The sequence below is a fragment of the Falco biarmicus genome, chromosome 8 (genome assembly GCF_023638135.1).
Source record: "Falco biarmicus isolate bFalBia1 chromosome 8, bFalBia1.pri, whole genome shotgun sequence".
NCBI lineage: Eukaryota > Metazoa > Chordata > Aves > Falconiformes > Falconidae > Falco > Falco biarmicus.
The window spans coordinates 23,784,021-23,797,210 of NC_079295.1; the positions used below are offsets into that span (position 1 = coordinate 23,784,021).

General features: G+C 36.9%; 1 protein-coding gene across 1 annotated transcript in view; it reads left to right on the forward strand.

Annotated features, from left to right (window-relative positions):
- The window catches only part of LOC130154323 (sodium channel protein type 2 subunit alpha-like), a 78,732-nt gene that overhangs the window by 17,666 nt on the left and 47,876 nt on the right, over nucleotides 1–13,190 (forward strand). The window contains exons 4-11 of the mRNA XM_056350320.1: nucleotides 2,435–2,553; nucleotides 3,455–3,544; nucleotides 5,677–5,805; nucleotides 6,479–6,570; nucleotides 7,432–7,704; nucleotides 8,003–8,066; nucleotides 8,922–9,063; nucleotides 9,215–9,421. Of these exons, the coding sequence (XP_056206295.1) occupies nucleotides 2,435–2,553; nucleotides 3,455–3,544; nucleotides 5,677–5,805; nucleotides 6,479–6,570; nucleotides 7,432–7,704; nucleotides 8,003–8,066; nucleotides 8,922–9,063; nucleotides 9,215–9,421 (1,116 nt within the window). The remainder of the gene's footprint in view (nucleotides 1–2,434; nucleotides 2,554–3,454; nucleotides 3,545–5,676; nucleotides 5,806–6,478; nucleotides 6,571–7,431; nucleotides 7,705–8,002; nucleotides 8,067–8,921; nucleotides 9,064–9,214; nucleotides 9,422–13,190) is intronic.

Below are 13,190 nucleotides of genomic sequence, written 5' to 3' on the forward strand. Positions count from 1 at the left end.
GCACAGTTTAGTGAAAGTTACAGTTGACAGTAAAAGCAGGTTCTCTGAACTCTCTATCTGCTTGTTTCTGCATTCTCCTTTAGCAACATCAAGATGCGATCAGTTCCTGATAGACCTGCAAAGTGTTGTGGATAATAAGAGTGAAGGAAGACGAAGCTGTGGATAGTAACCCTAAATTAAAAAATGGGGAAGGTGTTTTATGGACAAATGCTTGGGATTATCTTTTCCCATCTCTTGAAACAGAGAAGGAAATGAACACAGTTGCTCTGACGCTCTGATGACAAAACATCCCAGGCTACCATTGAGATAAGGAACTCGATGTTGAGCAACTACAAAAAAATGAAGACATAAAATATTTTAAACTGCAAAGAAGCTCAGCTTGTTAGGAAAAAATCATGCCAATAGTACTCTCAATTTTGTGGCTAAATTTGTGTTTACCTTTGGTTCACAAACCTGTTTTTAAAATTACGGCTTCAGTAAAAGGAACTGAAAATAAAGCAGAATCCATATGTAACGGCATAACCTAACAGTTGCCAAAGTTAAATAAACAGTGCTGTAGATAATACAAATATTAACATTATTAAGAAAATTTAAAGAAATGAAATCTCAAAGAAGGAGTGTTCCCAAGGTTTATTTTCATTTATATGCTTTTGGTTATATCGGCAGTTCCATGCAGATCCTTACTTACAATAGAATTGTGTGCACTAAGCCCTTTTCTTGACTAGCTGCAAAAAAAATCGGGAATAAAGTTGTGTAAATAAGTTTAGGAGTAAAGTTTTCTAAAGAAGTCTTCTACAAATGAATCAGAAAACCTGAGAAGTAGTGAAGTATAACTTCTAAATGCCAAAGCAGTCAGGTTTTTTGGAACAAAAGCATAAAAACTCTGCCTACTGATAGACTTAGTCTATGAGAGTAATTTGTAAACTGCAAAATCTTTTGTCATAGGTAACGTCTGTATTTACCAGTCTAATAAGCTCAACAGGAAACAAATGGACATCTTAAATGATGAACTAGAATTAGTCATGCCTCCTCCAGTTTAGAGCAGAAACTACTCTTAATCATCAACTTGTCAATGCAGAGAAAATCATCCGTGAATTGTAGTCTGTCCTCAGGCTCTGCTACAGCAGTGACCTTGGGACAGGCAACATCTTTCTAGCATTTCTATCTGGCTGCAGGACTGTAAGGCAGAGACAAATGCCAATGAGTGTGAGTCCATCCTCTGTGCTTGATGTTATTCTGTGAACAGGCACTGGCAACACTTCTTTACCTGTTTTCTTTCCTACTGTAGAGATACTTGCTTTCTCTTCCAGAGATGCCAGACCAGATAGGCAGTAAAGGCCATGGAGAGGGCAGCATTTTTCTGATCACAGCCAAGTTTTTACAGACAATGGAAATCAACATGGAGAACAGTGATACTATATAGCTCTGCTGAGAGTGTAACAAAGACTCTATTATGGTAACACAAAGCAGAGCCATTACCATTGACAAAGAGCAAAAGGAATGAAGAATAGTCATGTCCTGAGGATATTTCAAACAGCACCAAAGATGCAAGTAAACCTTACACACAAATACACTTGGAATAAAAATGAAAACACAGGCAATGACCGCCAACAGGAACAGAATGAAATGAGCATGAACCACAGGTTTATCAGGTCAAGTTTTAAAATACAGTAACTACCTAAATTTGGTGCTCACATATAGGGAAAATAAGAGCATATTGTTAAAAATTAAACCAGCATTTTTTTGAAGAAAAGATTAGTTGTTATAGGATGCCAAATTCTGGCATATGTACACCTCAGACTGCTCAGAATGATGTCAGCTGGCAATTTATCAATCCCTTTTATTTTTTCACAGATATATTTTTAGAAGACACAAATAGTTGATATTGTTATTAACAATCTGAAATTATAGCAAAATTTGTTTTAAAATTGTGGTTGTTTAGTGACAGGTGTTCATCCTTGTCACCATATATATGTGTGAATATAATTCTGTCAAGTATTTGTTCCAAATTCAAACTGGTGTTTAGAATGGCTGTTTTGCTGTTTTGGTTTTGTTTGTGTTTGCTTACAAGGTAGAATATATTTGATTAATTTGAAACTCTGACTTTAATCAAAGACTTCATTAAAAATAAAATAGAAAATATTTTAGTGATGAAATGTTGCATTTTGCTATTATTAACTGAAGTTGGTGCTGATACTTCCCACCAATTTTAATAACATCAATATTCAGTCTACATGCTGGGAAATTTAGCAAATTGGAGAACTGGCAGTAGAAGGCTTAATCGACTGTGTTCATAGAAATCAGTTATTTTCCTATCACAGGTAGACAGTAGAATGGAGCGTGAAACTTCCAGGTGGAGAATGGATTCTTCTAGGAGGTAAAGACATTTATGTAGTCAGCACTGTATTTTAATTTTGTATTTCTTTTTTTGCAGACTTTCATAGTATTGAATAAAGGAAAGGCAATTTTCCGGTTCAGTGCCACATCTGCCTTGTACATTTTAACTCCTTTTAATCCCATCAGAAAAATTGCCATCAAGATTTTGGTACATTCATATCCTTTTTTCTTAATGTTGATTTAAGGGTTGCCATTTAAAACTGTAATTAACAAAATAATACTTTTCATACAGATATACAAATTATGTCCATGTGGGTGTACTATGCCAACTAAACATATGCTGATCACACTTAAAAAGCAGCAATATCACATGTGAATTGCAGTATGATCTTCATTCCTACTGAGAGAATTCTCTACTGAGCCACCTAAAGCTGTCAGAGTTTAAATATCAGGCTTTATATACAAAAGGAGACCATATCCCATACTAAGCCCTGCAGCTAAGGCCAAATTTGGAACAAACCATTGCACTTGAATATATCTAAGGTCACACTTTTACCAAGACTAGCAGTACTATTCATGAGCTAGACTCACTTAGCAAGGACAAAAGAGTATGAGTGAAGGGCTGCTTTGTCAGGAATCCTTCTTGAGCATTGTGTTTTCAGCACTGGGGTAGGTGTCCTATAAAAGATCCAGGTCAGAATGAAGGAGAGTATTTTCAAAAAATATTTCAATCATGTTCAAAGAACAACTTGGGCGTAAACAATCATCCTCTGCCTAAAGATCTTTTAGAATGATTTCGCTGGCTTCAATGAGTAATTACGTTTGGGTACTTATTTCATATTTTTACAGACTTAAGGATGTGTTTTAAGTTTCTTTAAATCCTAAACCTGCCATAATTCCAAAAGTAATGCATTGTTTTACAGTAAGTGCACCATAACATGCCAGATGGTATACCATTTAGAATGGATAAAATTACGTGTGAAACTGTATTTTCAGATTTTATTTGGAATGTCGTGTTCTTTGTACATATTTTTATACACTTAATATTTCTAGTACTAATTTCAGTGTTATAAAACTGCCGTAATTTTTTTACTTACGTGCCTTGACTACAATCTACATTATTCAGCATGCTTATCATGTGCACTATTTTGACCAACTGTGTATTTATGACCATGAGTAATCCTCCAGACTGGACAAAGAATGTAGAGTAAGTTAAACATCTTTACTTCTTTATTTTTACATCTTTTTTTGTGTGTAACTCCAAACCAGAAGCATTTATGGAAAGTTGCATGCCAGCATGGGTTTTTCCAGAGTTATGCAGAATCAGATTCCATGAGATCATCAGTATCTTTCTGGTTCCCTCTTGAATAATTCAAATGGTTTAAGAGTAATGTCTTGTTTCAAAATTATGTCTGAGGAATATCTGAACTTCTACCATAATGTACAAACATGAGCTCTTTTCCTTGGGTGTTCTGAGCTGTAAATCAGAAAAGGAGCTCCAGAACTACAAATGTGATTTAAATTTGTTGCATGCCAATGGTGAGGCCAGCCATGTATTTCATGAGTATCCATGATCTCAGCACAGTGGGACATTCATCATGGCTCACTGATGCAAACTCACAACTGCCAGCCACAGCAAGCACACACAGCACTCAAACCACTAGAAACTCAAACTGCTCAGAAGGGGCCGTACCTATGAAGGAGTAACAAAGAGCTGGCAGAGTAAGGAAACCACAAAGTATCTCTGCTTCTCTTTCTTGTTCACAGTTATACATGCATATTTGCTCTCTAAGCAAATACAGATACACATTTTCCTTTCAAATATTATAGAATCATAGAACCATTTAGGTTGGAAAAGACCTTTAAGATCACCAAGTCCAACCATTAAGCCAGGACTGCCAAGTCCACCATTAAACCATGTCCCTAAGCTCCGCATCTAGATGTTTTTTAAACACTTCTAGGGATGGTGATTCCACCACCTCCCTGGGCAGCCTGTTCCAACGCTTGACTACCATTTCAGTGAAGAATTTTTTCCTAATATCCAACCTAAACCTCCCCTGGTGCAACTTGAGGCCATTTCCTCTTCTCCTGTCGTTTGTTACCTGGGAGAAGAGACCGACCCCCACCTGCCTACAGCCTCCTCTCAGGCAGTTGTAGAGAGCCATGAAGTTCCCCCCTGAGCCTCCTTCTCTCCACACTAAACAGCCCCAGTTCCCTCAGCCGCCTCTCATAAGACTTGTGCTCCAGCCCCTTCACCAGCTTCGCTGCCCTTCTCTGGACACGCTCCAGCACCAATATGTCCCTCTTGAAGTGAGGGGCCCAAAAATGAACACAGTGTTTGAGCTGCAGCCTCACCAGTGCTGAGTACAGGGGGACAACCACTTCCCTTGTCCTGCTGGTCACTGTTTTGGATACAAGCCAGGTTGAGTGTCTTTTTTTCTTTGAAATAATACTACTCATGAAAAACCTGGTTCTAACCACTTGTGGGTTCTTTCACTACCCCCTTTTCTCCAATAACCATTATTGACTTCTGTTTATTTATTTCACTGCATTAAGGAATCTTACTCTGAATGCTGTATTTAGAAACTGCACTCCGTTCCCAGTATGTTCAATGTGACTATGGCTTGTTAGGGTTGCTGAGAGTCTGAAAGGAGACCAGTAGGGTCTGTAGGCAGATTTCCTTTATCCCAGAGGTCCACACAGACCTGTGTGGGTCTGAGGAAGTCCCTGCATTTCGCTGGTTATAACTGACTATTCTGTGTTTTTAAATGAATGGTTGTTCTCACACGAGGTAAATTGGTAATCATGCTCCACACCTTTAAAAAAGAGCAGTCTGGGCATGCTTTCTTATATTTAATGATTACTTATGAAATAAACTTGTATTAAAGGCATGAGTATAGTTATTACCAAGAACTGACTTTCACAAAGCTCTCTGATTTCTACATTTTAAAAAAAATATCTTCATTTTTTGTTACACTTAGACATCTACCCGATTTGTGAATGCAAGCAAATAAGCAGCTCTGTGAGTGCTGGAGAATGTAGATATAAAGACCAAAGTCTGAACATATCTATAAATACTAGAGTCTGAAATTATTTGCAAGCACAAAAACCGAGATTAGATCAACCTTTTAGAAAATGAACAGTGTATATGTGTCAGGTTCAAATTTCATCTACTGAACAATGATTATATTCTTAAATGTTTGGGGCAAGTTAAGTTCATTATTTCCTCCATTCACTTCTACATACTTCTTTTCTTGTAAGTCATCTTTGATAAAGAATGGCATTGTCTATAAGCATAAGTATGCAAAAATTCATTATTCCTGCTCTGCTGTTTTTCAGGTACACTTTCACTGGAATTTATACCTTTGAATCACTTATCAAAATTCTTGCGAGGGGCTTCTGCTTAGAAGGTTTTACTTTTTTGCGAGACCCATGGAACTGGCTTGACTTCAGTGTCATTTTAATGGCGTAAGTGGTTCAAGAACTTTTTAAGCTTTTAGGGCATGAAATTAGTGACAAATATTATTTTAGTACGTATATTGATTTGAAGGTATTTAACTTCTGTAACCTGTGAAGTTTAGGCACTGTATCACACATTCTAGTGCTCATAAATGAAATTAAAATATGGCAGGAGCCAGCATCAAGCTGAGGGACACTAATTTCATGTCCTACATTTTTCTGCTCACCAGAATGGAAGCCATACCTTTGACTTCATGTCACCACCCTATTGCAAACTAATTACTTTAATTAGCTGTTCAAATACAAATCAGTGAGTTTCGCTTCATTGAAATTTAAGCAAAATTGATGAAAATAAAAATTATAACAGTAGGTGTACTGAAGAGACAGGTAAATTTTGAAGCATGATTACTAATATTGCCACAGAGGTTTTGAAAACCCACATAATTAGTATAAGCTCTGCCTCAATTCTGAATAACTGTGATTTAATCCTACAGGTATGTAACAGAATTTGTAAACCTAGGCAATGTTTCAGCTCTTCGAACTTTCAGAGTATTGAGAGCTTTGAAAACTATTTCTGTAATCCCAGGTAAGAAGTAGTTGGTGTAAGGTGTTAGGCCCCTCGTATCTCCAACTGTTATTTGTGTGCTGTCATTGTGTTTGTGTGTGAACTCCCCTATTACAGATATGTGACAGAGTTTGTGGACCTGGGCAATGTCTCAGCGTTGAGAACATTCAGAGTTCTCCGAGCTTTGAAAACAATATCGGTCATTCCAGGTGAGAGCTAGGTTAAACACCGAGGCTGACTTTCGTTCCATTGAAGTTGAATTCACTTCTTTTGAGCATAAGTCTTGCTGTTTGCTGCTCTTGTTGCCAAAAAAAAAAAAAAAAAAGAAAAAAAGTTAAAAAAAGGCATGGATCATAAGCCTGGATTATGATTCTTTGCCTTTTCAGCACTAGCTTCTTTTATTTTGCAAAATCAGCCTTTGAGTTTAACAGATTCTTGCATGAAACATAAAATATGAGGCCTATGGGTTATTTTGCTTTGTTTTTCTGCATTTTGTTACAACAAGTTGTCTCTACATTAAAAAAGCTTTAGCGCTATGGCTTTCTTGATTTTGAATTTTTTCCTTTATTTTACACCTAAAATTGACATTAGTCTTAAAGACAACCAAGTAACAAGAAAAAAAGCTACCAAAAAGGACATAAATATTGAACAGGAAAGTTTATCAAATGCAAATGATTTTTTTCTTCAAAATTACTTGCAATTCTATCTCTGTACTATCTTCATACTATTGTGAAGTCATATGTAATATTAACTGGAAAATGAATCATTGGCAGAATATTAAATGCAGAGAAAAATTAAAAAATTAAATCAACACTGTAAAAGGAAAGCATGATTGATAAAATTTCCTGCTTGAGAATAACATTATATATTCAATTTATTGGAATATATGTACATTGCATATTCATAAAAAAGAATCTTTTTCTTTCATCTTCACAAGCTCTGAGGCTGCTCATGAAGCTTTACTTTTTGAAAAATAAAAAATATTTTTTTAAGTGTCTGCATGACATCTTAATTATACGGGAAGGGCAAAGATACTCTTTGATAAATCTGTGGATCTTTTCTCTTTGCAGGCCTAAAGACTATTGTAGGAGCCCTAATTCAGTCTGTGAAGAAGCTCTCGGACGTAATGATCCTGACTGTGTTTTGTCTGAGTGTATTCGCACTAATAGGGCTGCAGCTGTTCATGGGCAACTTGAGGAATAAATGCCTGCAGTGGCCTCCAGACAATTCTACTTTTGAAATAAATGTTATTTCCTACTTTAACAGCACAATGGATGAAAATGGTACATTTGTTAATATGACAGTGAGCACATTTAACTGGAAGGATTACATTGAGGATGAAAGTAAGAATGTCTGATGTAACTATTTTTAATATATTTTTGGCTATAGTATGCAACTATTTGTGTACAAACAAAGAACATTTGTATTTCTGCCTTATGTAGAACTGCTTAGGGTCACTGACTGACAGAGATCAAATACATACAATAAACAAGTACAATAACCAGAAGGGCTCCTAAACAAACTACAAAGTGACCAGCAGCTAGCCACTTCGATTTTATTACAATTTATTTTTATTTTGCTTTTTAGTACTTTCCACTTAATTTGATTTATTCACGTATATTTCTAATGCTTTCTACACAGCTCATTTTTACATTTTGGAAGGACAAAGAGATGCCCTACTTTGTGGTAATAGCTCTGATGCAGGGTAAGAGCCTTTCAAAAATCCTTTGGTATGTTCTGTAGAAAAAGAAATAACATGAAACCTATCTGTAGCAGTTGTAACTCTGTATTTAGCCATGTTAAAGAACTTACAGAGTTTTGCTGCTAAACAATGATTACTTAATTAAGTCAAATTATTTTACTTTCTGACTAAACCAAATAATAAGTCATTCTTCCAGCTTGATTGGAAAATGATGTTGGTGTTAATGATAAAAAACTCTTGTAAAGTCTATTTTGGAGATGCACTGACTGAAGAAAGTAGGATGAAAGCAAAGGTTAGAACTGAGAAAGAGATTATGTAAAATATTAAGAAGGCGTGGTATTGACTTCATAATTCAAGACTGAATCTTTATTTTTCAAGCCTAACTCTTTTCCATTACTGGAAAATTCTGCCATACATATGTGCCCCATTATGAGCCTAGAATTCTTAGCTGAACTCCCAATACCTAAATGGCAACAGTGAACTCAGCATTATGTGGGAGATCCCTAAACGTACAATTGGAATTAGCTAATAATATTGTTTAATCTTTCTGTAACCTTAACAATATTTTAGCAATTATTTCTGCCAGGAAATTATTCATTTGGCATAAAGATTTTATTTGCAAAATGAGACTGAGGAGAATTTAAATATTTCAACCATTTCAACAGCTGGAAAGGGTATCTTTCATTTATAGTCTTATTAGTTCTTTTCTCAAGACTTTTTTTTTTCCCTGAATGAATTTAATTGTAATTCATGGATTTCCTGTGGAAAAATAATGCATATTGTTCCAAAAAATAATAAATATGTTCTAGAAAGAAAGAAAAGTTGTAACAAAGTACCTCCTCTTTGGTTTTCACATAGGCAGTGCCCAGAGGGATATATCTGTGTGAAAGCTGGTAGAAACCCCAACTATGGTTACACAAGTTTTGACACCTTTAGTTGGGCTTTTTTGTCACTCTTTCGGCTAATGACTCAGGACTTCTGGGAAAACCTGTATCAGTTGGTAAGAAATTTTTATGACATCTAAAGTAAACTGTAGGTGACATACAAAAATATATGATAGGCTTATTTGTAGATGAGCTGAAAGCATAATGTTGTTGCAGTAACAAAGATAAGTGGTAGAATAATACATAGATATGCTTTCTACTCCCTAGACACTACGTGCTGCTGGGAAGACATACATGATATTTTTTGTTCTGGTGATTTTTCTGGGTTCTTTCTACCTGATCAACTTGATCCTGGCTGTGGTTGCCATGGCCTATGAAGAACAGAATCAAGCAACCATGGAAGAAGCAGAGCAGAAAGAGGCAGAATTTCAACAGATGCTGGAACAACTGAAGAAGCAACAAGAAGAAGCTCAGGTAATGGAGAAAATTTTATTTGCCGAACAGCCTTGTTCTTCAGGCAAGGATAATATTTTTTTTATGAGTTAGAATATGTATAAATTGCATGAAAATGCAATGAGTTACAGAAAGAAAAAAAGTCTTGTTTACCACAAAAGTTATAGAAGTGGAAATAGGCAATGAAAATCAGGAAGTAATGGTGCCTAGGGGTATGGTTCAATGATGGACTTGGCAGTCCTGGGTTAACTGTTGGACTTGATGATCTCAAAGGTCTTCTTCAACCTAAATGATTCTATAATTCTATTAAGATAAAATAAAACAAAACAAAGAAATAGCAAAAAGACAAGCTAATGGTACAGAAAAGAGTTCCACTAAGGTCATCAAAAGACTAGAAGTAAAATATTTGTAATAAGGGTGTTCTGTAGCCATAGCTCATGATACTTTTATGTTACAGATCTTACGAACAGCATGAAGAAAGTCTAGTGACATTACTTCTGGTTTACAGTCTGAGTGAGAATTGCCAGGCTTGCTATACTTAATAGTTCTTCCCCAGCATTCAGAAAATAGAGGGAAGTATTGAAATCAGAGTTATTTTAGGTTTCTACCAGCAAGGTATTGCATCATGTCCCTAATTCAAGCACAGTGAAGTCAATCAGAAGTTTATATATCCTTAGAACAGACTAGCAATATTTATAACAAAGGTATTACTTCAGAGTACTTTTAAAGTAATCTTTGTTTTCTGTGAAAAGAGAATAAAATTATTTAAATTTTTATGCAAAAAAAGACATTTTAATATATATATTTGTGTGAGGTTTTCTTATCTGAAAGTAAAATATATGCAAGAGTTCAGCTCTGTGAGTCAGACATCTGCCTAGTTTCTGGACTGATTTTCTATTGCTTTTCATATGGCATATCATAGTTTTCAACAGGACAATTTTTATTAAATGATAACAAACTAGAATCTTCTATGAGACTATAGTTTTGGTAGTATTTTACAGCTACTTTCAGTAAGTTAGAATGATTCTGTAAAGTGCTACCAGAAAGTGAAACTGCTTCTTTTTCTTGAAAAGAAAGCTTTATGCATGACCTGTGAAATCTAATTAGCATATCTCTATTTTAGGCATTAAACCTTATCACTTCCAAATCACTAAAGAAAAATCAGAATCCTACAAAATTCAAATTAAAAAAAAAGTTAAATATCAGAAGGGAATAGGTGGTTGTTTTTTTTAAAAAAAAAAACCCTGATATTTTCATCCATGAAAGACACTAAATCATATTATATCAAAAAATACCAGGAGGCACATCTAGATGTTTGTGTGTTTAAGAGTGGGGCCAGAGATGAAGCTGATCCAGAATTAGGAGAAAAAATAGAACCATATGAAACAGAGAATACAGGGAAGGCTGGATAATAGCCCTGGAAAGTTGTTACTTTTTTAAATGAATGTCCACTCAATTCATTATTAAGGAAAGCAGTATTACAGTGAAGATCCCTTTTGTACATGAAAATATTAGCTGAAAGTAGGCATTACAAGGTGAGACAAAAATGAGTATGGGACCCGTCTCTTCACTCCCTTGACACTGAAAATACTCATCCATAAACCTAAATCATCACAGCAGTCTTTGGATTGCTCCACTTGTTTGACCTTTGATGTCAGTATTATGAAGTAGATGGGTGATAACTCAGCGTCTGCTGCCTTTCTTTCTGTTAGAGCATTTGAAGGACAACATCATGAAACCAGTGTGACAAAATTTTGAGTATAATTTTTTTGAATTGAAAACACTTCAGAATCCTTTTAATACCCCATTTAGCAGAAAAAGTCTGTATCAAGTCAACTTGTATAGCATGGGTTGGATATTGTGGTGCAGAAAGCCATTAATTCATACTATGAGGTTTCAAACTATCCTTTCCTGCTGTAGAGAGAGATGTCATCATTCCTGAAATATGTGGCATTGAATATAATATGTTTTGCTGGATAATTACTGGTCATCTTATATAATTCTAGTCTCTTGCCATTTACCACACCACCCTTTTTTTGTAAGTTCACAGCAGCCTGTTAACTTCCCAAACATAATTTCCACTGCAGAATTTCATTGCAATCTCCCAGGCAGTTCTTTCTGGGAAAAGTACTGGAAACACTCTCAATTCTTCCTTTATTTGATGACTAAATGAACTGGTTTCCCTAACGAACCAAGTGAGGTAGGCTGGCCACTGTCAGTGAAGATACTGGTCCTAAGTTTTGGGATGGCTTTTTGCTCCAGTAAGTCATCTCATCTCTTTGTATCAGAGAAGAAACCTAAACTTTTTCTCCTCTATGGCCACGTCAGCAACAGACAATAGAGTTACTTGTGTGTATCTATAACAAAGACCCGGAGTGCTGTTACAGTGGGAAATGCAGGAAAGCAAACGTGAAGAGGGGTTGCAGACATGTCTAGAGGGTGTGCCTGTTGCCAGGCAAGTGTGGGCAGTGTCCTTGCTGTGAAGACAGTGAGGAAAGGATGGATTCAACTTCTTGCAGGCTGCTAGTTGGATTATGATACACTAACTCATATGGTGGATGTTAGGGATTAGTTTTCTCAAACTCAGAAGGGATCAGCTAAATTAGATTATGACATGGGGGTTTTCTTGAGAGAAAATGGGGAAGCAGGTCTGAAATACATGAAAAAACATCATGTTTCTACTTTTTTGACTGCCTTAATTTTAGACCAGTGTCTTGTGCAGCAAGTAAATTTGCAGGCACACCAAACTGGGAGGTAGTGTTGATCTGCTTGAGGGCAGGGAGGCTCTGCAGAGGGATCTGGACAGGCTGTACCAATGGGCCAAGGCCAGTTATAGGAGATTCAACAAGGAGAAGGGCCGGGTCCTGCACTTGGGTCACAACAACCCCACACAACACTACAGGCTTCGGGAAGGGTGGCTGGAAAGATGCCCGGAGGAAAAGGAGCTGGAGGTGCTGCTCAACAGCCAGCCAAATATGAGCCAGCAGTGTGCCCAGGTGGCCAAAAAGGCCAAGAGCATTCTGGCTTGTATCCAAAACAGTGTGGCCAGCAGGACAAGGGAAGTGGTTGTCCCCCTGTACTCAGCACTGGTGAGGCTGCAGCTCAAACACTGTGTTCATTTTTGGGCCCCTCACTTCAAGAGGGACATATTGGTGCTGGAGCGTGTCCAGAGAAGGGCAGCGAAGCTGGTGAAGGGGCTGGAGCACAAGTCTTATGAGAGGCGGCTGAGGGAACTGGGGCTGTTTAGTGTGGAGAGAAGGAGGCTCAGGGGGGAACTTCATGGCTCTCTACAACTGCCTGAGAGGAGGCTGTAGGCAGGTGGGGGTCGGTCTCTTCTCCCAGGTAACAAACGACAGGAGAAGAGGAAATGGCCTCAAGTTGCACCAGGGGAGGTTTAGGTTGGATATTAGGAAAAAATTCTTCACTGAAATGGTAGTCAAGCGTTGGAACAGGCCGCCCAGGGAGGTGGTGGAATCACCATCCCTAGAAGTGTTTAAAAAACATCTAGATGCGGAGCTTAGGGACATGGTTTAATGGTGGACTTGGCAGTCCTGGCTTAATGGTTGGACTTGGTGATCTTAAAGGTCTTTTCCAACCTAAATGATTCTTTGAGTCTATTCTATGATTCTTAGTCTTTAAGGAACAATATTTTTATTTTTCTGCTGAGGCTGATGCTTCAAGTAGTTTATGCTATTAAACAATGAGGAGCTATACAGCTCAATACTTTACCTTCAGTTCAATTTGTCTGTGTATATTTGCATATGCAGGGGTGTACAACCAGCAGTATTAC